General features: G+C 38.8%; 2 protein-coding genes across 13 annotated transcripts in view; both read right to left on the bottom strand.

Annotated features, from left to right (window-relative positions):
- Positions 1-2,189: 2,189 nt before the first annotated feature.
- On the bottom strand, positions 2,190-3,806 carry rassf10b (Ras association domain family member 10b). Its single transcript, XM_005929517.2, has one exon. It carries the CDS (start codon positions 3,632-3,634, stop codon positions 2,303-2,305), a length of 1,332 nt encoding a protein of 443 aa, XP_005929579.1. The 5' UTR covers positions 3,635-3,806; the 3' UTR covers positions 2,190-2,302.
- Positions 3,807-5,805: 1,999 nt separating this feature from the next.
- tead1b (TEA domain family member 1b) overlaps positions 5,806-27,096 on the bottom strand; it is a 51,565-nt gene continuing 30,274 nt past the window's right edge. Inside the window, exons 4-15 of one of the 12 annotated variants that reach the window (XM_005929518.3) lie at positions 22,735-22,799; positions 20,824-20,886; positions 20,671-20,733; positions 18,004-18,015; positions 16,994-17,125; positions 16,657-16,703; positions 16,489-16,550; positions 15,912-16,036; positions 14,526-14,699; positions 11,922-12,062; positions 11,666-11,818; positions 5,806-9,040 (exon numbers count right to left, since the gene is read on the bottom strand). In XM_005929518.3, coding sequence (XP_005929580.1) covers positions 8,927-9,040; positions 11,666-11,818; positions 11,922-12,062; positions 14,526-14,699; positions 15,912-16,036; positions 16,489-16,550; positions 16,657-16,703; positions 16,994-17,125; positions 18,004-18,015; positions 20,671-20,733; positions 20,824-20,886; positions 22,735-22,799 — 1,151 coding nt within the window. In that variant the 3' untranslated portion in view covers positions 5,806-8,926. Of the gene's footprint in view, positions 9,041-11,665; positions 11,819-11,921; positions 12,063-14,525; positions 14,700-15,911; positions 16,037-16,488; positions 16,551-16,656; positions 16,704-16,993; positions 17,126-18,003; positions 18,016-20,670; positions 20,887-22,734; positions 22,800-27,096 lie in introns of all 12 variants that reach the window. The other 11 variants (XM_042220554.1, XM_005929519.3, XM_005929521.3 and 8 more) reach the window with 11 other exon arrangements.

The raw sequence follows: 27,096 nt of genomic DNA, 5'->3' as shown, positions 1-27,096 counted from the left end.
TTGACCTGAAGTAACACTGTAAATACATTTATTGACAAATACATGAATTAATTAAAATTACTTACTTAAAATTACTTAATTTTATATGTATAGCATCAAATCACAACAACATTTGCCTCAAGGGGCTTTATATTCTAAGGTAAAGGTAGTGCAATGTGCATATCACCTGAAACTGCCTTAAAGGCGGTTGTTTTTAGTAGGTAGTGCTCTGTCACGCCAGCCTGAGGGCAGCAGTTTGAACAGATTATGTCTGGGGTGTGAGGGGTCTGCAGAGATCTTGTCTGCCCGTTTCCTACAGGTCCTGCATGGAGGGAAGAATGGCACCGACGATCCTCTCTCAAGACCTGGTCGTCCATTACAATCTGTCCTGCTTCGTGACTGAGCTGAAGCAGGCTTACATTATAATTTGTTTCACAATAGGCTTTATTTTTCTTAGACCCACTGTGACAGAATAAATATATCAGACTGTAAAATTGATGCTGTTCTTTTAATAATTTTGAGTGCCTCGATCTTATCGTAACTAAGGCATATTAGTGAATTCTCAGTAAACTAAAACACATTTAAAATACATATTTGCATGAGTATATTGTGTTTGGTTTAATAGCTCAGCACTGAAATGTCCGGTTTTGCTGATGATATCATCTTGTTGTCATTAATCCAGGTCTTCTTTTAAAAAGATCATGCTTCAGCACTTGTAAGAGTCATGGCAGAGAATCGTTATATTTTCAGATTATTTATCTGTCCCGTCTTCATGAATATCACTCGAACTCTTAGAGGGACTTCCTTCAAATTTAGCAAAAAGTTTAACTTCAGCTCGAAGATCATCTCAATTGAAATTGTTGGACACCTGTTCAACTGCTTGTTAATGCAAATATATAATTTGTCAATCACATGGCGACAGTTCAGTGCATTAAGACATGCAGACATGGTCAAGATGAGCCACTGAAGTTCAAACCAAGAATCACCCTGTGAGCAGCAGTTCTCTAGTTGAGAGTGACTTGTTCGCACCAAATGTTAGAGGAAAATTTCCAGATTGCTTTTATGCTGATAGGAAGATAACGGAAGCTCAAATAACCATTGTGACCAAGGTATGCAGAAGATCACACACAATGATACACAAAGATATAGGCCGTGGAGTCTCTCTTGGTAAAGGAATCTTAAAAATCTAATTTCCTAAATACATTTTAAAAAACTTATCCAGCTAACTTGGGGCTGTTAAATAAATAATTAATCATTGAGAAAGGAGATTAACAGCTTATTACATGCTGGGATGCAATGGACTGAGGAAGATTGTCAGACTATCAGATTAAAAGCAAATCTAGTTTGACGGCTCCCCGGATGTCAGGGGAAAAAAGAAAAAGTAAGCAGTTATTGAAAATGTGACAAGAGCTGCTCTTGACCTCATGAAATTACAGTCTGTATATCGTATCATTTTGATTATTCTCACAGTAAAAAGGTTGTCAAGTGATCTGATAAAATTGCCACATAACCTCTAAATCTTTAAATCAGGGTTCCTCCTTAAGGGTTTCATTTTCACACACAAAAAAACAAACATGCTTGTCAGGGATTCATAAAAGATTAAAAAAGATGCTATTTATTTTAGGGAAATAAAACCCAAAGCCTCTTTTTTTTTAGCAGCTGGGAGATAAACTGTGGGAGGGGGTTGTGTGCTGCCGAAAAGCAGCCAGTGTAGATGTAAGACTTGTGTCGTTCATGTCTGTGTGCAAAATGTCATCGTCGATCTGAGAGGAAAAGGTCAGCTGTGCTCAGTGAGCTGTCAGGATGTAGATCAGACCTCCCGTTTGAGCTCTGCGCCTCAGTTTTGACTTCAGATATTTTTACGTCTGACTGATTTACCAAAAAGGCTTTTTCTTTCTTTCTCTTAGAGTCTGAGAAAGCTACTGCTGATACTGCTGTTTTTAAACATCTTCAGAATCATCCAAAAGCCTTTGACTTTGTTTTTTCGGTCTGGTGCCCTGCTGACTCTGAGGCGAACATTATGGCAGGGGTTGGAGAAATCTGCTGCTATCCTAACTGCTACTCAAGGCTCCAAAAAACCTTAAACTATTTTTTTTAACATAAAGAAGAAAATCAAATAGAACCATGTTTGTATTGTTTATTAAAGTTTTTTTTATTGATTTTTGCGGCTTTCTTGTTAACAGAAAAAAAGATTAAGAAAATGCATTTTAAAAAGCAATACGTGTATGTTTAAAGTGGGGAAAAACATTTATTTGTTTATGTCAGAGTACTTATGACCCCTGAGAATTAGAAACGTAGATAAGCCAGTTTTCCAAGGAAAATATTAAACTAATGATTCCCACACAGGGAGGCTGTCGGAGTCCTGACTGTGCAGAGAACTTAAGCCAGTGTCTGAATCGTCGTCGTTCACATTGTGAGTTTTTGACAACCCCCTTGCTTGCTCCACCCACCGGTTTTTTTTCTGCAAAGTGCTCATCATCCCCGTCTTAACGTCTGCCCCGTGGCTATATCTCTTCTTAGTGTCTGTCCCCTCCTCCATGCCCAAAGTGTTCACTTTCTCCAGCAAATCCCTTATCTCCCTCTCCCTCTCCCCGCAAATCTGCTCAGTCAGCTCTAAATCGCTCCTAATAGCTTCTAAATCCGCGTTGAGGCGCAGGCCGATGTATAAACTGGCATTTAACTGCGTTTTGATCCTCTCTTCTTCCAAAAGCTGCTCGTTTTCTGGTGATGTTTCCACTTCGGTGGAGGGAAGGAATAGCGAGTCATCCCCAGACTCCAAGTTTTTACGTTGCAGCTCCTCCTTCCTCCGCTGCATCCAGCGGTGGTTCAGCTCATCCTGGATCTCCCCTGAGATCACGTCTATAAGGGTTTCCTGCTCCCACAACTCCTCCTGTAGTCTAACTACCTCCTCACGGTGTCGGAAATACTTTTCAAGCTTGGCCAAAGTGTCAGACGAACGCAGGTTTTCCACTTCGTGGCTGGAAGCCGCAGCGACATCAACCAAATACGTATTTTGAACGTAATTGGCCCCGTGCCTTTTAATTCTGTCCATGTGCACCTTCGCCTCGCACCTTTCGATCTCTGCGTCCAGCTCTGTAATCCTCTGAATTTGCTGTCGGATTGTATGATCCTGAGAAACCACAGAATGAATCAAAGTTTCCATCTTCTCCGCGCAAGACGCGTCTCTGCGCGCCGCCTTCGATCTCTTTTTATTGATCTTCTCCAACTTTCTAAAAGCTTTCCTGACTATGCGACGCTGTTTCTCAGGTGAGATGGAACTCACGGTACACCGCGCGGTCCCTTTCATAATACAGGGGCTCTGTTTGCTGAGCACCACGCGCGCCTCTGCGCTTCGGGCTCCGTGGCTGTCCAAAGACACTTCGCTCTTCACCAGCACGAACTTGACGTTTCTCTGCTCGTCTCCCCAGGCGACCCAAAGCCGCAAAATCCTAGTTTTGTTTGGCAAAATCCTCTCGCATCCCCTCCATTTCTCCACGATGCAGTAGGACTGTGCTGCGCAAAGCCCTTGTTGGGAGTTTTGGTCTTCAAGAAGCACTTTGATAACATCAGCGCAAGTTGTGCGCTTTGATAAGCCGAGGACGACCTTTTCCTCTCGACATACCCACACTGATATCTTATTCTCCTCAGACTCCATCTCGCATTTCTGCTAAACTCTATCTCTTCTAAACAATAGTAGATTTAAAAATTTAAATCCGCTCGTCGAAAGAAAAGCTCCTCAGTGTCCATACCCGAGTCCAGTGCATGCGCGCTGCGTCCTAGACGCATCTGCAAAGTTGCAGTCGGGACTGGAGGTGTCTCTGTCTGTGTCCACGGAGCGCATAAGTTAAGGAAAACACTTTGCGAGCCGGTATTCCCAGTCCAGACTGCCACTGCTGTGATCACATGACCCCCCCCCACACACACACACACACACACACACGCGGTTTCTGTATCCATAATGCATCAAATAGGACACTACATATATAGGAATGAGTACTTTATATGGATTATGTTTTTATCTTATTTTTTTAATGACTTTGTATTTCAGATCTGGTTCATTATTAAGGTTATGTTGTTAACTTTTTCTGTAGATCCTGTTAAAACAGCGTTAAAAGACAAAAAATATGAATAAATAAATATTGGAGCTGAAAGAAAATTTCACTAACTGGCTTCAACAGGCTTTGAGGATTCTAAGGCATCCAATCATGGTAATGGACTGATTCTTATATAGCGCTTTTCTACAATGACCTTGTGCATAATTTATGTATTTTGTGTAACACCTGAAAGAATAAGTTTTACCTGCAGGTTTTCTGAGGGGTATTTTCTTCTTCAAGGATTAAATTCAGTTTATTTCCTGCTTCTTAAGTGTCAGTACTTTCAATATCTTACTTCTAATTATAGTCATCTTTCATCTGATAGAGCCACATATCACAATTCTGTGAACTGTACTCACATGTCAAACACATAAGTGAAACAAGAGGAAAAAGGTAGGAAGGCAGAAACACAAATGCTCCTTCCTGCAGTTCAGAGCAATGAGCAGACTGTTACCTGCTGCTGATGGATCACGCTTTGCATTCAGTGATCTGAATGTTCAGTCAGTTTGCCTGTGTTGATATGAGTGAGGGAGCATAGATATGGAACACTTCAGTTGCTTTACTTGAATTCATAATGTTGACCCTGTTAGCTTTTCCTTCGTTATGCTTATTCTTCTGATTCACTGCTTTCAAGTATTAGCCTTGCTCAGTCTTGAACTCAGGGACTTTACAAAGAAAGAGAATAAATGAGTATTCAGCTATTCTGTCAGGAGATCTCTGACAGATGTATTTACCTCTAGCTTTGCTGGTTTGCTAGTGCTCATGTGACAGCGTATGCCTGGTCTTGATGGATTAGGATGTTTGTGTGTTAGTGGGTGGAAATTTTACTTTCCACATTACAATGCAAAGTCATATACATACTTACCAGCATGCAGTCCCCCAAATTAGTTCCAGTCCACATATCAGGAAAGATTACCTTCACATAAAGATAAATTTCACTTGAGTCAAACCCATGAGAACGGATTCATCATGTTATTATTGTACCAATCAAATGGAAACAAAAACATGTGCATCACTCAGGTGACATTTAAGTAGTACAAAAGTGTAAAGCTCCCATGTAGAGGTGTATTACTTTACACACTTAAACTACTAGTTTTATTGAGCCTCTCTTAAGGAGCACTAATCTTTATTCAGCTGTTCAGCAGTAGTTGGTTGGTTTCCACGTGTAGGATTTATAGCAGCACCTTATTTGAGCCCCTCCATCTCAGGTGCAACATTCAAAACGTTTTGGTTTGTGTTAGTAATAATATAAAGACTGGTTACTGAAATAGTGGTTTTCTGACTGAGGGGTTATCACTGCTGGGTACAGAACCACTAAAGGCCAGCCAGGAAACCAGGGGAAAATATGGATGGACGAATAAATATGATTTTTGGAGGGAAAATAAACAAAACGCACTTTACTAATGCAGAAATCTGAATCCTTTTTATTTACATTGTTGTGTGTTGACAGTTTGTGGGGAGTGGGGCTGAACTGTAATTGGTTTCTGAAGCTGGTGTGCTGGAAATAGCTTGAGAACCTCCGATTTAAAAAGGTTGAGCAAGAAAACAGAAATCTGTAGCACTTTGATTAAATGGTGTCTCCCTCTTGTGGCGAGTCCTGCCATTACAGCGATGCACATTCAATTATGTTCTCTCACATGCTCCATCTACTGTTGATGCGAGGCCTTTGCAGTCAAGGAGTTAACAGACTCATCCACACAGCAAAGATTCAAGTGAGAAAAATAAAAGGAAGCAATCTTTTTCAGATTTATTTAACTTCAATATTGCGTACATACAAAGTATCTAGAAAGCTACAAAATATCTACTATTGTCAAGAAGGCATCATAATGTTACGGAGCAAAGACAAGACCATATGCAGAACACAAACAGAGCAGAGCTTCTTTTCTCTCCTTTGCTCCAATACTTTACAGTGATGGATATGAAAAGAGATCACACATCTGTACCAAGAAAAGCCAAGATATAATTTTATAGAAAGCACCTTTTTACAAAGGGGGGGCTGAAAAAAATCTGCACACAAAACCCAAATATGTAAATGACAGTTTACATTTCATGAGCTATATGTCAAGAATCACTTTAAAGCCAGGTACCAGTACCTACTCTTAGCAAAAGCTGATATGCTTGTAGCCGCGATTCCTTGACTTGGCGCGTCCACTTTCCGGGGCAAAGAGTCCACCAGACATTCGTGCCATCAAAGGCGTCAGTCCTGCTGTTTTAGTGTTAAAATGTAAAAATGTACCAGCAGTGCAGCAGTAACATCATTACCATCTCACTGGGCTCGCAATATTACAGATAATGTCATCACAAAACCGGGTACGACTGTATACAAGTACAATAAGAAAACAGGAACATCTAACTGTAATCGATAAATGTGAACAGATACACAAGGTAAGCATAAAAGAAAAATAAAGTCCACAGTGTTCACAGAACTGCGGCAAAAATACTGAATCATTTAACTTTATCTGCACCCCCCCACCCCCACCCCAAGACATTGTCTGCAATTATTTAGAGCTTTGTTGATTAAACTACTTTAAGATGATTATAATTTCTGTAAGAAATAGTAAATGTTTTGAGTAATTATGATCCTTAGAATGAAAGTATACAGATTTAAACACGTAAAACAATCTTAAGTTTCATTTTTAGAGTCTGTACTGTAGAATTAATATTAAATAAACATTATTTTTTCTTTTTCTTTTTTTTTGTTCTAATGGATAAAAGCTCGTGTCGGTCCCTGCCTTTTCGACATCACAGCTGTGACATCGTGAAACCATAATGCTTCCAAAAAAGCCTCGTTTCAAAAAAAACTAACAAACAAAAAAAAACAAAAACACTTGAGCCTGCAAGTGTGCACGAAGCAGACAGCTTCAGTGTTTTTCTGTTGACATCCTGCATGCAGTCAGTGGCCGTTCAATATTAGACAAAATCTTTAACCTTAAGCGAAGAAATAGTTGGGTTTGAGAAATCAATTTACAATGTAATAAAAATGAATATCATTTATTTCTTCTCCTTAGTAACCATGTTCCCCTGCTGTCATTACAGTCCTTTGAAAGGCAATGTGGTGATTTGTTTCACTTATGTCTTATTTTTTTTCTTCTTCTTCTTTTTTTGGTCTGGCAACATTAAATTTATAATTTCTGTTTGATCTTTTTTTTTAAGCTGGAAAATCTGAACCAAAGGCACTTCCTTGCTACCATGCAGGACACAACAATAATTGACTGCATCTCTGTATTTTTGGTCTTCTGCGACAGGAAAGGCAGTCAGTCTTTTTATAGTACACTCTTAGAGAAGGAAGGAAAAAAAGAAAGGCTGATATTTTAGGAACATATTACAGTGTTACAGGAAAAATAACCTGTTTCTGAGCTTAAATTTGCAAACATAATTGAATATAAGTGTACTGCCTCTTTAAAAAAAAAAAACCAAAAAAACCCAGCAACAACAAAAACTGTATTTCTAGGAGTGTACCAATTTCGAGAACCATGATTTCTGAGATGTGAAGATGAACCAAATAATACATCTGTAAGTTATTTCTGCCCGTCTCACACAAAACTAATTTTAGACTTAGAAAACAGGGTAAATGCAGGATAATGAGTATACTCTAAGGCACTGTACACTTAGGCTTTGGCAGATTTGAATTGTGATTTTTTTGTTGTTGTTGTTGTTGTTGTCATTCATTTATTTTACACAACACAAACACAATGTAGAGATCACAGTTTTAGTGGCATCTTTTGGAGTTCACATACAGTTTGTACGTGTTTAAGGCTCGGCAATCAGCGTAGGCCACAGAAACATGTGAACATAGTGTGACCATGAAGGCAGCAACACTCTGGCTTGGAGTTATCACGCGGCGATCCCAGAGTGTTGGGTGGGGGGCAAAGCCACAGCATGCTGAACGACGCATTGCTGTCTATGATTTTGTAGTGTCTCGATAGGTTAAACAGTTTTTTAGTTTTTCTTTTTTTAAAGCGCAGAATTAACAGAATAGACGCAAGCATCACTAAGGCAAGCACAGGAAGGGAAACAAAGTGCTTTCTGACCAGATACGAGTCCGATTAGAGTCATTTTAGCAGGACTCACATATTTTAAAAAAAAATAATAAAAAAATTCTCATGGCCATTGTCAGAGAAAAGATTTGTTTGCAGCGCTGAAATGCTTAGCAGGCGGTGAGACTTCCTACATTTACGGAGCGGATGCAGGCAAACTGTAGTGTTTTCACAGTGCATTCATTCTGGTGTCTAAAACTTGGGAGTGCTTCAACAGGGATAAATATTACCGAAAGCTCAGTGGTTGGCGTTCTTATGTAGTAATTTCGCAACCACCTGCTTTCGGCCACTGCACGTATAGTGTTGTTCTGTTTCTTTGGAAAGTTTAACAGCTGTGTGTGTTTTCATGTCTGCGTATCTACAGTATGTATGCTCACAAATCATGAAGTACAGACATACAAAACAGCCTCAAACATATTACACAGACCGCAACCATGCCGCTGATAGAAAAACAAAAAAAGGCCCGTGTCCTTTTGTCTTTTTTTTTTTCCTTAGTCTACATTAACAAAGCAGAAAAAAAACGACACACACATTTTCATTTACCAAACACATCCAGGAAACTCTTTAAGGATGGCCACATTTATACCCGACAGAGACCAACATATTTAAAATTCCCATATTCAAACATTAAAACAACTGTACCGCAATTCACAGCTGCAGTCAAATAACAAACACTTATATTAAAACAGATTTATAACAACGACTCCACCCAATACCTTGACCAAAGAGCGTTGTAGGTATGACTTTCGTGTAGAGGCACTGCCACTTTTGTTTTGAGGTTGGTAAGTCTATGAAAAGGAGGAGCTCCAAGCGGATTCATTCCTTCACCAGTCTGTAGATGTGATGCTGCGCGCCGTGCTCACTGTTCGAAACTTCAAACACGCACGCCATACATAGCAACGTCTCCTGGGTGTCCCTGTTTGTCACCACCTGCAAGAGAGAGCACTTACTTTAGAGGAGAAGCGCTGCACAGCGGGAAATAAACAGAGAAATGGATGCAGCAAAGGATGGTTACCGGGTTTGAAGACGTGGACGGGAAACTGAGCGAAAAGACAGACGCATGCATTGTTAGAGTTCTGAAGCTGTGTGTGCGCGCACGGTTAAATGTTCGGTACCAGTTTAAAATTGGCCAGGAGAGCCACATTTTTTACTCTTTTATTTACAGGAGGTTTTAAGTGCAATTTAGACTCTATCGAGGGAATATGTTTTATATATACAACTTGTTAACTCCTGTTTGTTAGGCTGTGGGAAAGTGAGTTGTGTTTTTGTTTTGTTTTTTCCAAAGTAACCTTTCGTCTTTAATTTGATCCAGTCTGAAGTTTCAGAGCTCTAATGTGAAGCTGTCACCTTACAAATAAACAGCATCACTGAGAGCGCACACTCAGCAACAAAAATAATCAACTCGAATTAAAACGTTTATTCTACCGCTCTCTATGCTAAATCCCAAGATGAATGATTTTAGCAGCGTTCATTTTTTTTTGTCTCATTGGCAGCTGTGCTGGATTTTACTGTTATTTATAGATTTTTATCGCCATTTTATCAGGATCATCATCTGTTAATGTCTCACTGTAACTCATAGGAATCGTTTTGGGTTGAAAAGTCATATGATGCATGGAACCAACTTCATCTCCGATTATAGTTTTAGGTTTTGTCAAGCCAACGAATGCAAAAAAAAAAAAAAAGCCTTCAAAGTATCCATTGGATAATTACTGCAGTAATTTCAGCTGGGAGCAGATTATTTAAGTCTGATGCAGTGAACAGCTTCTCACTTCTTAAACAATCATACTGGAAAAGATATTAAGTGATCAGCAAAAAGATGTTACTGCCTTTCAGAAGGGTCGAATGACTGAGCTGAATCAAGCAAAACCACTGAGGAGATTGCTGTTACTTCTTAAATTTAGTATAAGCACGATTAAAACCTGGAAGGGCAACAGTGGGGAACAATCATCTCTGAGGAGGAAATGTGGCTGGAAAAAAATATCTTGAATGATCGTGATCAGAGATCATTTACATGTTTGGTGACATGAAATGATTAAAAAAATATATAAATCAACAGTAGACTTCACAGCTACTGTATGTTTAAAACCACTTCCCAGTTGGAAAGGTCACATTCCAAGATAACATCGGGCTCAAATTGTGAACAAAGTGGTTCAGGGAACATTAGACATGATTTTCACACATGGATCGGACTGCCACAGAGCCCAGACCTCGAACCCGTTGAGAATCTTTGTGCATATACTGGGAGGAGACTTTTCACAGAGAACCAATTCTCCCGTCATCAGTACAAGACCTGGAAGAATTAATGCAATTCTGCATGGAAATAAATGGCATGACACTACAAAGGCTTTGCATAAGGAGGTAAATATGTCGAATCACCAAACCTACAGGTGGGTCCAATCAAATATAGAGAGAGTGATTTCAGAGCATCCTCGTCTTTATCATCCAAAAAAAACCCCAAAACATTAAAGCAGAGTTGAAAAATTCTGACAGATATTGACTAACAAGCAATGTTTCATGATGTCTCTCTCACGTTTTTCCATTTCCATCTTACAGTACAGAAAACTTTCTACAACTGGTGTTGAAATGGAGGGAACTTTGGATGCCTCAGCACATACGCTACATTCTTTAAATACCAGCTTATGAAAGGGAATTCATTTATGCACGTCTTTTGTGCACAGGCATACTTTATACATTAAACTCTTGGACCTTGATTCCTGATATCAACTAATCTTTGAATATAAACATGTTATTTAAGGGGGAAAATGTGCAGAGCAGAATTTAATAATATCTAGTAGCATAAATTGAAACATCATGTTTCAGTAAAACCTGAGCATAGTGTTGAGCCATCCCTTGTTCTGCACAGGCTAAAATGGAACAAGAAACCAACTAACCCTATGTTTTAGGGAGAAATACACAAAATTTGCTGCAGCTACCATTTTCCCTCTATTAGGGTTACTTTGTATTCATACTGGGCACAATGGAAAAATCTGAAAAATGAAAACACAACATTAGGATTCAGCAAGAAGCAGAAGAGACAAATGTGCTTAGAAAATTATATCAATCTGTGAAACATATTTTCGGATCCTTCTTCCAGTCTTGTGCTACTTATATGTCTTAAAAGAACTGCCGCACTTTTAAAAATAATCATGTATTAAGTCTGACATGACTCATGAGTTTATTTAATGATTAACACACTAAGATGGTTTTTTTGGGGGAGGGGGGCTGCTTGCACACCCCTTGGCCTGGGTGCTTTCTCTGCAGTGGTGAATGACACTTTAAGACCCCATGTGATGCCAATAACAGGGTTTCCTGCCCTCTCTTATCCTCCCTTTCCCCTGCAGATAATGAGGGTCCTCACACTGTGTTTCATCCCCTGTGGAATGAGAGGAATGTGAATCCAGGCAGAGGAACACATCTCAAGGCCCAGTGAAGTCCCCCCACCGCCCCCACTCAGATTTTTTTAAAGCCAGCTGGAGCCACCAGCACATCCTGACAGCAGCGAGAAAAACACTCCCAGAGAGGGACGTCGCCCACTCAGGTCAGTGAGGTGATTACCAATAAGATAGTGAAGTTCTCCAGCACACTGTTCATCATATACTTCTCCGGCAGATGTTTTAGCTTATGGATGAAGTTGATCATGTATTCACACATGGGGGATCGACTTATCCGGTAGACAAAACGTCCATTTTCAAAGCGTGCATATTCAGTCTGAGGGGAAAGAAGAACAAGCAGCGCACATAAGAAATGTAAAACACACAAACAAACCCCAGGAGGTACAGTAAAAAATCCTGCTTCTCATTTTAGTTCATACCTCGACTTTCTCCACAACCTGCTTGCCAAAGGAGCAAACTTTTGTCGAACATGTGATGGTCATGTTCTCTGGACTCTCATACTGACTGGTGACGCCATAGAAAGATCCGGTATCATCTTGAATGTTGCAGTTTAAGTCAGCCTGAGGCAAAGAAAAACAACAAACACTGAGCTTCAGAGAACATTTTCTTTTTGTTACAATGTCTTTTTGTACAAGTCATTTAAAAGAAAAGAGATGAACAGTTTTAAATGTGTTTTCTACTGAAATGAAAGGCTTGGAAGAATGCTTGTACTGACAGAAAGTCCAAAGGGTTGCTGCTTTTTCATAAGATTAAAAAAATCCTCATAGAAAAATAAGGCTGAGAAGCAACATTTAGAAGAAGGCAACCGTGTTTGTGCCCCGATCAAAATCAATAGGGAAAAGGAACAAACATTAAAATATTTAATGCATCCACACCCTTAAAGAATTGTGCCATTTAATGACATTTTAATACCAAAATGGAAAGTTTAGTAGTTTAAAAATACTGGATCTCTAAATACTATTAAAATTAAAATAAAACACACCTATAAGATTTTAAAAACATTTTTTTTTACCAATACCTTTTTCATTTTAAAGGATTAAAAGCCAAGATGTTGCATATGAAATTGAAAAATGCCACTTTAAAGATGACCATGTTTCCAAGTAATCTTAAAGCCAGTTTTGGCATTTCTGTGAAATTATTAACTGTATTAGAGATGTGGTTCAAGGACTCATGTGAGCATGCCAAACACATACCAATTCTAAATAGGTTACCATTTAGAACTAAAGATAATAAAGTACGTGTTTGGAGCGCTTCAGTGACAAAATAAAGAGCGCTGTACTCCAGGACGACATGGACATAAGAAATGGAAGAACTATTCAGAGGTGAATGAAATAAAAACTACTTGCATCACTGGGAAAATTAAATTAAAATAATAACAACAATAAAAAAATATAATAATACATTTTAAATATGTTAAGTTATCTGGATTTAAACTATAACTGCTCTTCTTAAGCAGTAAAAAAGTGGATTACAATTCAATAATTACTTTTTTTTTTTTTTTTACATACACCACTTCCAGGAGTTAGAGAGAAGCAGAAAGCTCTTCGTGTTTTTCTCCATTGTGCATTCTCAACATGCACATTCAATCGACTGCCCAGAAACCAGAATGTCTCATTTTGTTAAGTGCCTCGTCTTTTCTTCTTCCCTCTTACCCTGACTGCACACACGAGAAAATGAGAAGAGGGGTCCAACATTTGTGCTTTTAGCTCCATTTTTGGTCTCTACCAACTGCTGAAAGAAGTATTTAGCTTTTTTGTTACAAGACGATTGAATATGTTTACCAGCTGCTGATAAATATCTCATACGAGATACGGATGATTTTTATCCATAGGTTTATCTTTACATCCATCCATTTCCTTATGATTTTCCAATTCAGGGTCTTTTGGGGGGGGGCTGGGGCAACCATTCACACATGGAGCCAATTTAGATTAACTAATTAACGCAACACGCATGTCTTTGGACTGTGGGGAGAAGCCGGATTACCCAAAGAGAACATGCACACTCTACACAGCTGGCCAATGGATTCAAACTCAGGACCTTCGTGTTGTGAGGCAACAGTGCTTCCCCAACGGCACCACCACGCCACTCTGTATTTGACACTTGAATAAAAACATCTCTTTAACCATTACTAGAAATATTATGATGGTGTTCAGATATTAATTCAAACATTTTGACATCATTTTATACTGTAAGATGTGCATAGTCGGTCATGTAGCTTTCTGAAACGGCAAACATCTGTCTGATCAGGGCTGCTGAGCCCAGCCGTGCATATCGCATAAAAAATGAGAAGATCCCGGCCACATCTGAATAAGCATGTTAATGTGCCCATATTGGAAGAAAGATTCTAAAGAGGATTAAATGAAGTTACGTTAAAAGACTGATTTACAAGGTTGAGCGGGTCTGCTCCTGGAGGGCAGCCTCTCTGTGCCCTGAACATCCTGTTCATTACGGACACAAAAAGGGGAGACGTCCTCCTACAACATTCTCCTCCTTCATTAAGCAAAGCAGTTATACATTCATTATTGTGCAGATTCTGCCTTTCATTTGAAATTTAAATTTGTCGGTCACTTCAAAAGGAATTTGAGGGGACTTGGTCCAAGTGCATACGGCCCTACTTTGTTTGCTGCCGCTAGTTAGCATTTTGCATCAGGGAGGAAATGCATGCAATGTTTAAACAGCCATTAGGAGCACAACCAGGTCACTCCATTGTTTGGAGATATTACACTGAATTAGTGGGTGCTTTGATCAAAAGCTCTCCTGCTATGCAAGTCCAAATATAGCAGAGTGCATTCTGCAAACATTGAGAGCAATCTTCTCTGTGTAGACTGATTACACCCAATCACTAAGCACGAAGCAGAACACACTGTTACTAAACAGGATTGTTTGATCAAATTTTTCACAATGCGCAAAAGGTTACAGTGAAATTAATACTTATGTATGGAGAGCCTAATCAAGCTGCAACAAAGCATTTTTTTTATCAGATACTCATCTTCTCATCAGCATTGCTTATAAATTACACTCACCCAGAATTTTATAAGGAAGAAGGAATTCTGGGGGCCTTTTGCATACAGCTCCTTCAGTCCGCCTTTCTTTTCTGGAAATTTATCGTAGATCTGACGAATGTCCACCGACTCCAGCAGGGCGTCACTGTAGGAATGATTCGTCTGCCCGATGTGCACAAACAGGTGTTTGTTGTACTGCAAGAGTAAAATGAAAAATGAATACAGATGGAAACTTGTATTAAAAAATAAAAAAGATGAAACTATTTAAAGTCGGATTCTTTTGTTTTGCAGTGTGAACTCAATAATAGCGTCCAAAAAAAACACATGCAAAAGGAGCGCGTATCAATATTCACAAAGTCATCAGCACAGAAGAGTTTACTGAAGCAAAATAAGCCAGATCTGATGTGCCAGTCCTGAAGTAATCACCGCAATAAGCAAGTGGTAGCCAGGATTAGACTGATAATGCACTGGGATGAGAAACAACTCTCTGCAACATCGCTTTTTTATTAGTCACTCGGAATAGTTTTGAGCAACTTTCCTGTTTTATGATATACAAATGAGGTAATAACATTTATGTTTCACTAACCCTCAAAATAAACTGATCCCCTCATTTGTATTAAACAAAGCTGCTTCAGCCACAAATTATGATTGAGCAACTGTGCAAAACGATGTATTTTCTAAACAAAAACATTTTTCGTAGACAATCTTACCACCTTTCCTCACATGAATATCTAAAAATGTTTCTACCTCAGCCAAGTTAAAATGATAATACAAAACAAAAGTGCTTTGGTCATTTCTTCCCCATTTGATTTGGTCAATTTTTTAAACTTTTAAATGAAAATATCTGAATTTGGTTTGACAATGTGAATAAAAATTAGGGCCAGTTAAACCTCAAACCTGTGATGGAGAGCCAAAAGTAGATGAAAGAGGAGCAGCGAATCACAGAAAAAACATTTTGTTTTCAAAGGTTTGTTGCCCTCTTTGTGACCGTCTGAAACTCTGCTGCACTTCAGTGTAAAAGCTCACAGAATGGCGTCTCCGGCACACAGCCCCGAGTGCAAATGCAATATTTTTAAGCCTCAAGTTGCATTTAAGATTAAAGGCTGTTCCTGTGTTATCAATGCAAAAGACTATTCACTAAAATGAAAAACAAACATATTGTTAAAGAAATCAAAACATACAAGGAACGGATTAATATGCATTCATTCATTATTTCTGCAGGTCTCCGTGCCTTGCATCAAGCCAGCCTTTTGCCCCTCTCAGCTTGTTTTGGCCTCTTCTCAGCTGACTCTCTGCCTGGGAAAATGTCCCAGTGTATTCATAGAGGAAAGGACTGGGTGATAAGAGGTGGGAATGAACACCAAGAGATAGTGAAATTTCATGCTTTGGTATAATGCTTTCACTCACAGAGTCTGGGTCTCTCTGCTGCTCTAGGAAGGCAGAGAACTCCACCAGTCTGAGTTTAGATGTACCGATGGAGCGGCCCTGCCATGCTGGCGCCGTGGGTGCTGGAGCTGCTGTGGGCTCGAAACCTGCAGAAACACCAGAACAACAAAATATTCATCTGTTCTGCTGGTTGTTTTCCCAGCAGAGCATGTGCATGTTCTTTCTGAAACACTAGTTCACATTAACCTCATTTCATCAGGTTTGTTTATGACAAGAAAATTAATTTAATATCTTAGTGCAGATTCACAGAAATCTGACGTGCTTGATTTGGAAGGAAATGCATGCTCTATAATATTTCATTCATCTCTAAGGAGACATCTCCCAATTTAATTTTTTTTATAGACAAAAAAAAATTCTGTGGTGAATTTAAAAGATATTTCAAAATATTTCAAAACAGAAATAATGACAGTGTACCACAGATATTAAATTTTTATTGGATTAAGAACTTAGGGTCGAGATATCTGAAAAGATATTTGAAAAACAAGTTACAAAGTTCATCTTTGAATGTTGCATGTTTTATAATTAGGTAAAGTCTCACTTGAAATTGCTGTCGTGACTGCCGGCTGGATGGGATAGGGTTGCTGGGTGAAAGGCTTAATACTGGAACAAAAAAACCAACAGTCATTAGGCAAAAAATGGTTTCCTTTTTGTTTTTACGAGCATTTATTTATTTCCTGAAAAAGTTGGTTCAAGGTTTAAAACTTACTCTTGCGATGATCCTGGCTGACCAGCCGAAATCATACCCTGCCATAACTACAGAATTAGATGTATAAATAGACAAGAAAGAACAAGCAACAAAGAACATCCAATTGTGAGCAGCTGTTAGTGACAAGATCAGAATGGCTCTGAGCTCCATGTTCAGTGTATGTAGTTATCTTGACTACCACTCCTTTTGATCATGTGCTTATCTGATAGGGGCAGTTGTGCAAAGCTGTGGTGTGTAATGTGATTTGGCCTGGGTTTTTGGTGTGGTTGGCCCTATCGGTGCCCTGGGTGAAGCTGGACAGGATGGATCAATAGCGGGGTGCCGGCAAGGCTCTTACCCCTGCTCCAGGGAAGGCTGGGCGAGGGATGCCTGGCAGGCCGAGCTTGTTGTGAATAGCCGTGGCAGAGACGATCTGAGCCGAGGACATGGAGGCCATGCTCTGGAGGGCTTTGTCCTTCACGGCTTGGTCCTTTAACAGCAGTCACAAAAGGCTTAGCACTCGCACAGAAGGGAGAGGAGGGGTGTGTTGCAGAGGTAGCACAAACGAGACTCTAAACAACACACTGAAAGCACGGCTGACCTCTCTCACAACAGCGAAAAGCAAGCAGGTTAAAAGAAGCAGCACTGGCATTTCTATGCTACATGCAGGCTTTATTTTATTATTTTTTTAAAGTTATGTGCTGACTGAATTCCAATATACCGTAGCTAGCAGTGGTATGCACTTAAATGAAAGTTTGCCTGTTGACTAATCTAGTTTTTTAAAAACCCATTCAGAAGTGCTTTCCATCAAGGCTGCATTTGTGTGCATGTCAAAACACATCACGTCTAAACACAAAGAATTTTTCAACTAAAACTGAAGGACACAAATCCCACTTGGTTAATAGTTTTTTTTGTTGTTGTTGTTTGTTGTTTTTTTCACAACTCTAGTCAGTTCCTTTTGTTTAATCTTTGTAAAAGAGGTTTTTGAAATTATAGGGATTTTATTGTGAAATACAGGGAAAACCTGTATAACATACTACATACTTTCCGCTACTTTGGCCGAAGTGTTTTCATCAAATAATGCTAAACGTCTCATACTGCAGCAGACTGCACCCATACACACTGGCAAACCCATGCAGACTCACTGGTGGCAGAAGCTACAGGTAAGCATGCTGGCAGTACATGCTGACGGAGCAGAGTCAAGCTACAGTATGCTTGTAGCATGATGACACACGGACACCAATGAACACTGCCAGCCGGTGTTGTGTTACTGTGGCAGGAGCGGAAATGCAAAACTAGAAGCTGAAGGGCAAGGCAGGTCCTAACTGAAGCAGACACGGTGTCACAAGCAGAAAACAAAATACTCACCATATTTGTAACCTAAATGCAAACAAACAAGGTTTTATTGGAAAATTGCAATTCAAACACTGCAGTTAATTCAAGAGCTATGTGTGAAAAAATATATCAGCAATACACCTTTAAATATCGGTAAAACACAACAAAGTAAATATCTGCTCTTCTTTACACAATACATGCACAGATGTGTAACTAACACTTAATCACAAAGAATTATGAAATTTGTATTTACAAATCATGTGGAGAAAGTCTTACGCTCTATAATTTTCACAATCTGATCAGTAGTCATCACTCAAGACAAAACAAGGGAACACTAACGTAATGACTGCAATTATACTAAAATGCCATAGACAGGACGAGAAGCAGCAGGTTTTGATGCCCCCCAGAATGAAGGGCACACTTGTATTTCTCTTCACCAATGAACTCTAATTTGCTTTAAATGAGAAAAGACAGGGATTCATACAAAAGCTGTCTGTTTTTCTTCAGACAGCCGCCTGTGCCCCTGAAAGAACAGGCATTCATGTGGCTAGCTGCCTGTCTGACTCTGTCTCTCAGTGTAAACGCGCGCGCATACACACACACACACACACACACACACACACACACACACACACACAGATTAATGAGGGGTCATTAATTCGTGTTGAATACTGGGAGTGGAGCAAAGTGTGAAAGTCAAAACGTATAGTCGGCTCCCCAAGAAAAGAAGAAAATGGCACATGGGTGGAGTGTCCTTTGATATACAAGCATTACTTCATAAAATACCTTAAATTACAGGTCAGTATTATTCAAGATTACTTCTTTCACAATGCTCTTCTCCCATTTTAATGTGCCATTCTGAAAAGCTTTCTTCAGCGATTTTAACAGATTTCACTATTTCTGAAATAACTGATGAGAACGTTCTGAAATGACGACATCTGAACTGGGAGGAAGGAAAGCGACTGACAGCCATGGCATTGTGAGAGCCTGGAGTTATCAACAGATTGAAGGGAGAACAAGAAAGCAGGGGGGGGGGGATTTCAGAAACAGCCAGCTTCACTGCCATTCTCTGCTCTGAATGTGCACCACTGAGTCTTTGACGGTGAGGAAAAGTTGGGTTACATTGTCAAAGGAAGCAGAGGTGTAATCTCTTCTTCATTTTTTAAACACGGACTCCCGCCCCCTTTGCCATGCTGCCTTTTTTTAAAAATAAAGTCTGCTTAGTAAGAGATGTAAGCAGACCCATTTCCCCGCACCTTCAGCTTCCAGCCACTCACCAAAACAGCCAATGCCAGCATGCTTCCCAACATGCACACACTTTGATTTAGACTTTAATGGAGGAAAATTTGAGCCTGACCAGCCCCCCATCAAAAAAAAAAAAAAAAAAAAAAAAAATGGGCAGACCATTGTTATTATGACCTAGTACGGAGTATGTGTTGTTGCACTACTAGAGAATTTGTCATTACATAAAGACACAGTAACACATCGGCTCTTTGAACAAAATATTAATCAATCTACAAACGTTGATGCAGGATGGATTCCCACAGATTTTATGTAGTTTTCTATAGACTGCGCTGCAGATTTTGAATCCTTTTCATTTCACCACATTTTCATTTACATCCAAAATCACTCAAATTTAATCAAATTTGGTACATATGTTAATGATTACCCGGACTACCTTATACATGCGGCGACAAGTTTGAAATTCCCAGTTTGAAATTCCAGACGGTGAACATTTCCACTGTTTGTTTGTTAGCTTTTAGCTCAAAGCTAGGCTCTAGTCACACAGGCCTAGACACTAGTCACTAAGAAAACATGTATATTCCTCAACTGCTAGCAAGTGGTTGATGGAAGTTGCTGGCAGCTAGTACAAATTGGCTGCAAATAGCTATATAGTGTTGCACCAAAAATCTCCTTGTAATTGCTTTGATTGCTAGAAGGCATTGCTGCAGTCACCTGCAGGCTGTATGGTCAACTTTTCTATAAACGCTTGCCACCTACTCCCCAAGTCGTAGTGAAACTGTAACAAGTGCGATGCAGACTAGACATGAAGAAAGTTCGCCTTCATTTTAAAAGTTGTGCCTGTTTAAATGTATTGGTTGCAGCAGAATGGTGCAACTCTTTACTTTAAAGGCAAATCTTCGTTATCCGGTTGATGTCCCACTCTAGTGTTTCCCACCAGTGAAACTGTAAAGTACTTACGAGTGTTTGGAGACAAGTCTGTGTTTCTTTGTGTATTTTATGCTTTGTATGTACTGGCTAAGAAATGTAGTTTTAATTAATTTTATTTATTTATTTTTAAAAACTTCTTCAATTTCAGCAAAATTACCTAGAAAAATCCAGTTCTGGTCAGGCTCATGACTAATAAAAGATTAGTAATTTAAATCGCAAAAGCATGTCTTTATATATTTATACAAGATCACGGTTATTTTGTGCAGCTGCTCTCAAAGCAAAGGCCGGTGATGAAAGAATTAATGTCATTGAAACCAAGCAGACAGGACAGTGACAGCATGTTTGGGTTAGAACGAGTGAGAGATGGTCAAGAAAGTGAGTAAGTGAGATTAGAAGGGCTGAACAGAAAAGCAGAGGATTTGGGTTATGGGGGGAATCAGAGGATCAAGCATTCACTCTGTCTCTACAGGAAACAGAAAGTTAAGATGCACAGCAACCAAACAAGCCCAAAAGCAGAAAAGCGCATACCTTTAGCTTGGACTGAAACTCACGAGATTTCCTTCTGGCAAGAACCTGAATGTGACTAGACACCTGCGGAGTAGGGGAGGGGAGGAAAACAAAGGAAGAGCCTGTAACCATGGCAATGAAAAGCCCCCTGCAACTGGGCAAAGCCAGACGTACCTTAATGGCAGCTTGGATTTCTCGAACTTTCTTTCTTGCTAAGACCTGTATGTGACTAGACACCTCCATTTAAAAAAAAAGAGAAAAAGGAAAATAAAAAAACAGGAAAACCCAAAAAAGTACAAAGTGGATCACACATGTCTTTGTTTAAAAACACTTCAAGGAGATAAGGTGTATAACAGAAGCATCTTCAAACCACACACCAAGCTAACAGCCAATAAAGCGTTATGCTGTGTTGTCGTCACTTAAGTGAACTGATTAAGGAGGATGCAGGCCCCTTTAGCACACATTAAGAGCACACAGATGTGATCTGCTGTGTGCTGAATGAAAATCGGCTAGTCTAGTATCCTTGTGGGAGCTGCGAAAGGCATTTCACCGGCCAAGTTTATCTACGATGTCTATACAGTTCAAAATGATTTTATACTCTCAAATGAAAGATTCATCAGTAGCCGTCTGAAAGAGACCTAATGTGAGCTGATGACAGGTTTGAGAGGTAGATTTACATTCTCCTTTGGCACTTTTCATGCAAATGAAACCCAAGCTGAGTACCCCAACAAGGGAGTGATTTAACAGGAAAGTGTTTGGTTAGCTGAGAAGTCTTTACATTATTCACAATCTTTTACATGAGTTGGTGCTTAAACTGGAGCTGTAACTGTTAGTCAATCAGTTGATCACAGTCATCCCTCATTTTTTATAATTTCTGAAGCAAAAGAGCTAAACCTTCAGGGGTTTTAGTTCCTTCGATGGAAGAATTACATTCACATCAATTAGTCCATATATATTCAATTTAGTTGCAATAAAACAAGCTGGAGCTGGTGAGAAAAATGATCAATATTGCTGTTGGTGCCATGTTAATAACTAAATCAATTACTTTCATGCTGTACATGATATTTAAAGTAACATCATGCGTGTTTATTGGTATTGCTCGGCGCAAACAACCCTCTTTTTGTCCAATTCTGTGCCAAGAAGATGAGACACAGGAGACAAACCACACCTTTCTGGTCCAGACTGATCAATTCACACACAGTGATCGAATGTCATTGTAAACACTGACTTGTTTATCACTGTCATTCAAGTGAGTAGTCATGCAGGGAAGTTCCTGTTTAGAGGGAAGATCAGGGGCTTCGTAGAGTCACTAAAGCACCATTAAAACTATTCAATATCGTGTAGAGGTTGGTAGAAATAAGGCCACTAGTACTACTACTAAGTTACTTTTAGCACAAGTGCTCACCACAGTGGTTAAGTCTGCTTATTTGACTGGGCAGAGTTTTTACAACAGACGCTCTGATGAAACCTCAAATGGAATTTGACAGAACTACTACATTTTCAATTGCCAAGCAAATGTGTTAACCCAATAATCAAAAAATAAGAAGCACAGTGGTGAAATAGTTAGCAGACAATCGCATAAAAACGGTTCAGTTTGGGCCTTTTTTTGTTGTGATTTTGAGTTTGCATGTGGTTGGTTTCTGCTGATTATTCCAGCTTGATCCCACAGCCCAGAGCCATGCATGGTGAGTTAATTGGTGATCTTGAATTGACTTTATGGATCTGAAAGTGTGTGGTTGTCTGTCTCTATGATAAACTGGCAACTCTTCCAGGGTGTACCCCTGCCTCTCCTCCTGTGACAGCTCAGATAATACCTGCTTCCACAACCCATAAGCAGTGTAGAAAACCTATATATTATTTATATATTTGCCTACATTTAGATGCATAGTGTGAAAACGTAATAATCTCTTCTTGCAACACAGCAGTGACAGGGAGACAGGGGATCTTTGTCAGCCCTTCTTATTGACAGTTAGCATAGCCTTATTCTCTGTCTTACTTTGTTCCTCTAAAACAAAGGCAGCAGTGTGCACACATTCAGATTTGACAGCCCTCTGACACTTATGTAACAGAGACGTCTCGTCTAACCTGCTTTCTCGTCCTCGTCTTGCCAGTCCGGAGCTTGATGTATCTCGCTATCAGCTCATTTCGACCTGGAGAAACCAGAAAATGAAGAGCAATGTAGATAAAAACCAACAAGAAGTATAAATTTCTGCAGTCTGAACACTTATCTGTAGAATTTGGTTGCTTCTGATTTTAGTTTTTCAACAATCAAACACAAGCATGCTTATTAAAAAATAGATTTGAATTTAGGTTTTGACAAAAACCAAAACACTCAGATCAATCACAAGCAAAAAAAAAAAAAGAAAAAAAAGTAGCAGTTTATAATTAAAACTACCTCTTTAGGAAACACACACTTCCCCGGGCTTTCTTTAATTTATTTATTTATTTATTTTTATAGTGGGGTGGATTGGAGATTTCTGTACTTCACACAGTTGTTCAAATCTATCCTCTGTATCTGCATAATTACTGAAGAATACGTGCCACTGTTTAATAAATGCAGCTAATACTCTTAAAAACCACGGTATTGTACTTCTGAAAATAGAAAAATTTATGAAAATGTCAATCTGATGGATGTATACCTAAATTCATAGATAAGAATAAAATAACTTATGGTTGTAACTCTAAATATAAGAGTATGTGTACCTCCTAAACAAACCCCATCCAGTTTTTCTATGGCAACATCGTATGACATTAGCATGAATAAAGAAAACTCACAGCGGCAGCACCAAGGCCTTTAAAATTAATCTAATTCAATCTCATTCTCTTCAAAGCCTCATGCTTTGAAAGGAAACAGGCCTGGCTGTTCATACTATTACAGAAAATAATGGCAACTGAATACATTGGGCTTAAAACAGTGCTGCTCTGACTAAATTATAATTGAAGCATAGCTTTGTAGAGATTTCCAATTAACAACAGCCCCAAACATTCTTCTGCCCTCAGCTCTGCTCTAATTGCTGTCGCAATGCACATGACCCCTGCTTAGCCCTTTCATATGGTAATAACATGCCGCCAACCAAAACTATTACACAAATTATAGGTAAGGAGGCACTCTAATTATGTGTCCAGCTGTAACTAACCAATGCCATGGATTTGCTGTAGTTCTCTATGAAATTCAACGAACCCTCAATATAATGAAACATTTTTCTACCTTTCTTCCATTATCAATTAAAGGTCTTACTTTTGTTATGACACAATAGACCGCAGCATTCTGCAGATGTGCTAATCAGCCGTATCTAAGCGAATTAGGGAGGGAAGCCAATTTGTTAAGAGCAACGCACAGGAGGCTTCAAAATGTGATGGCGCACAAGTGTCAATCTTAGAGGTTTAAAGTTGAGACAAAGCCACATCGTGAAGGTTAGCGAAAGATATTTTTCTACCTATCTGTAATGACAAAGCGAAAGTCTTATTTTGAAAGGCATCAACAATTAAGTAACAATAATAACAATTAATTCATTTGGAAAGTTTGAATTACAAGACTAAGAATGACTAACTGGTTTTACAAATTAATTAATTTATGCTTGATACAGAAGATCTTTTTTTTTTTTTTTAAATCACAACTTCACACAACTAATTTAAAAGTTTTGTTCTGTTGTCTTGTATTGCCATTTCATTTCCATATCTTAATATTTAATATGGTTCTTTAACTTGTTGCTATCATTCTTTCTGTCACGGAGCAACTGTGACGATGTGATTTTCTCTGAGAATAATTAAGTAGTCTGATTCTGATTGATTAAAAACTTTTTAGATAAAATATTTTGTGATTTTTTTTAAAAACCATTTTGGCTAAAAAGAAAACTAATTAAATCATTTAACAACTGCTTTTGCTATAGTTTAATATGTAATAATAAACTAATCACTAATGTTTTAGCTCCACCATTTAGTTATCAATTATTATCAATCATACCTTTTTAAACTAAAAGTTTATATATGAATTAATCGGAAGTTGAAATGAATGACTAAAACTGGCTTATCATATAGCATTGTATAGCCTCTTGAATAATACAGTAAGAGACCCAGCTTTGTAAGTTTAAATAGAAAAACATACTATTCAGCAACCAGAGCTCTTTAACACTTTAAAATACCCATCTCTGTGCCACACCTTCACATTTTGGTGCAAAGAGAAGCTTGTGATGTCAACCTGTAGTTTGTTGCTTGACCCTGAAGTTCTTTTCACACTGAACACTTTTGCAGCAGAGGCCCAAATAACCCTTGCTGTGTGACCTCACTCTGCACATTAACAACATCTAGGGATTTACACATCCATCGTGTCTATCCAGCGTGCCTGCCGTGTAAACTTTACCAGATAAAGCAGGGACCTGCACTATTTTCAATAATTCACGCACTGTGGCAGCACAACATGACAATACAGGCATTCATGCAAACTCCTGATTCCCAGATCAAAGCACACAAATGACCAGCTGAAAGCTTGCTTACTGTTGAATTATTCATTCTTTTCACCAGGCTGGAAAAAAAGCTCAGTGGGCCCTGGCTAGTCTGCGTTCTTTTTTTTTTTCTTGCTTGTGTTTGTGCTGCAAAACAATTGTTAAAAAAATAAAAAAAAATTTAAAAAAAAAGTGACCCGTCCACATTTAGGACTAAAAACATTTTGGATGCAGCTCTGCTTTCATGCCTGAATTTCACCAGGTGCAATATTTCCCACAAAATAAAGAAGAAATGCTTTCCACAGGAGAAAAAAAGACTAATGTTTGAAGCAAATTAAAATTTGTGGGGTTTTTAGGTTGAGGATATGCTGATCCAATAATTTACAGCACTAACATTGATTTGGTAAATCCACTTTACAAAGCTAATAAACTGTTTAACTGAAGTCCTGTTATGTTAATTTAATTTGCACTGAGTTCACATGCATTAAGGGAAGTAAAGGCAATAAAGACTCCCTCTTGATTCTTCTGCTTTCAAGCGCCCATCTCCAATGGGCACTGTTAATTTACATACACAGGTTAGAAAATGTAATACTTAAAACATCTGCTTACATTTCTTTTATGCCAGATTTGATAAGATATGAACCTTGTAGTTATTGTGTAGGATTTTCTTTTTTTTTTAGTTTTTAAATCAGCCTAATGATTTTACAAATATTATTGATAGGACTCTGGAAATACCCAGAGGTGGAGATCTTTTTGTCTGTATGGATTCCTGTCTTTTTGTTCTTAGCATTATGAGTTTTGAGAGTGAGCCTCTAAGGCTTAAGTAAAGGCCTTGTAGCAAAGCTGCGAGAGGGCTAAGGAAATTAACTCTTTATGGGGTGTTCCTGTCAATCAAAGTAAAAAAGCAAAATGGCAAAAGGATTAAATATTTATAGCATTACCCCTGAGCAGATTTGTTCTGTTCAGCAGCTGGAGCCCTAAAACTGGTCAGAGTGAACCTTCCCTCTGAATCTGAATGACTCTGGAGGATCTGACACATATGAATGGCACTCCAGCAGAAGCCCCACAAAGAGATGGCGGCTCAACTTTCTCTGGATCGTCCCCAAGTAGCTGATTCCTCGTTCCGTCAGAAATCCAATTTGGCGCACAGCAACCTTTCTCCAAGAACCTTCGGATAGACTCCCTCTTTTGTGAATAACAATGGGGTGCATTATCACAGTCCACTACGAACCAACCTCAGAAAAAGCAATAAAACTGCCACTTTTTAAATCAACATTTAAAGACTTAAACTTTACAACCGTAATAACAGTAATTGTGGTTAAAATGAATGAGCCCAGAATTATTTGTGAAACTAAAACTTAAATTCTGCCCTGATATATTGTTGTTTGTCTTTCATTTAATGTATTAACTTTACAGAAAACTAAAAAAAAAATTATTTTTTATTTGTGAAAATGTTTAACTCAGTTGCATACCAGTTACAGTTCTGGCCAAAAAGATATGAAATTTACTATTTTTCAGTAGAAGAAATCATATAACCAAATTCCCTTATATTTAATATTTTAAATAATTATTTAAACTGTTGTATGGTGGAATGTTAAAACCAATCACATGACGAATATAGCAGTTTAAGAAACTGAACACACTTCATAAAGCACTGTCCTCTGTGTCTCACTAGATTAGCTCTGATTAGCTTTAGAAAGAGTGAGCTTTGACACGGGCAAACATATTGATATGCCATTATCTGAGGTTGATATCTGTGGGGTTAATGAAACCAGTGTCCTGACATTTAAAGAAAGGTCCACAACGAGCACGACCATCAAAGACACAAACACTAAGATTCTGGCCGATAACGTCTTGTTATCTTCACTATTAACTCTAGCCAAAAGCAGTTATGTCCTGTACTAATAAAGTTGTGCTTCTGTGTGTGTGTGTGTGTGTGTGTGTGTGTGTGTGTGTGTGTGTGTGTGTGTGTGTGTGTGTGTGTGTGTGTGTGTGTGTGTGTGTG

The sequence above is a fragment of the Haplochromis burtoni genome, unplaced genomic scaffold, assembly GCF_018398535.1.
Source record: "Haplochromis burtoni strain Fernald_Lab_line unplaced genomic scaffold, NCSU_Asbu1 Contig_50, whole genome shotgun sequence".
In the NCBI taxonomy this organism is placed as follows: domain Eukaryota; kingdom Metazoa; phylum Chordata; class Actinopteri; order Cichliformes; family Cichlidae; genus Haplochromis; species Haplochromis burtoni.
This window is presented reverse-complemented; position numbering and strand designations above follow the sequence as displayed.

Bases quoted from the DNA above. Each gene is read 5' to 3' on its own strand.
- rassf10b (XM_005929517.2), bottom strand. From the start codon at position 3,634: ATGGAGTCTGAGGAGAATAAGATATCAGTGTGGGTATGTCGAGAGGAA.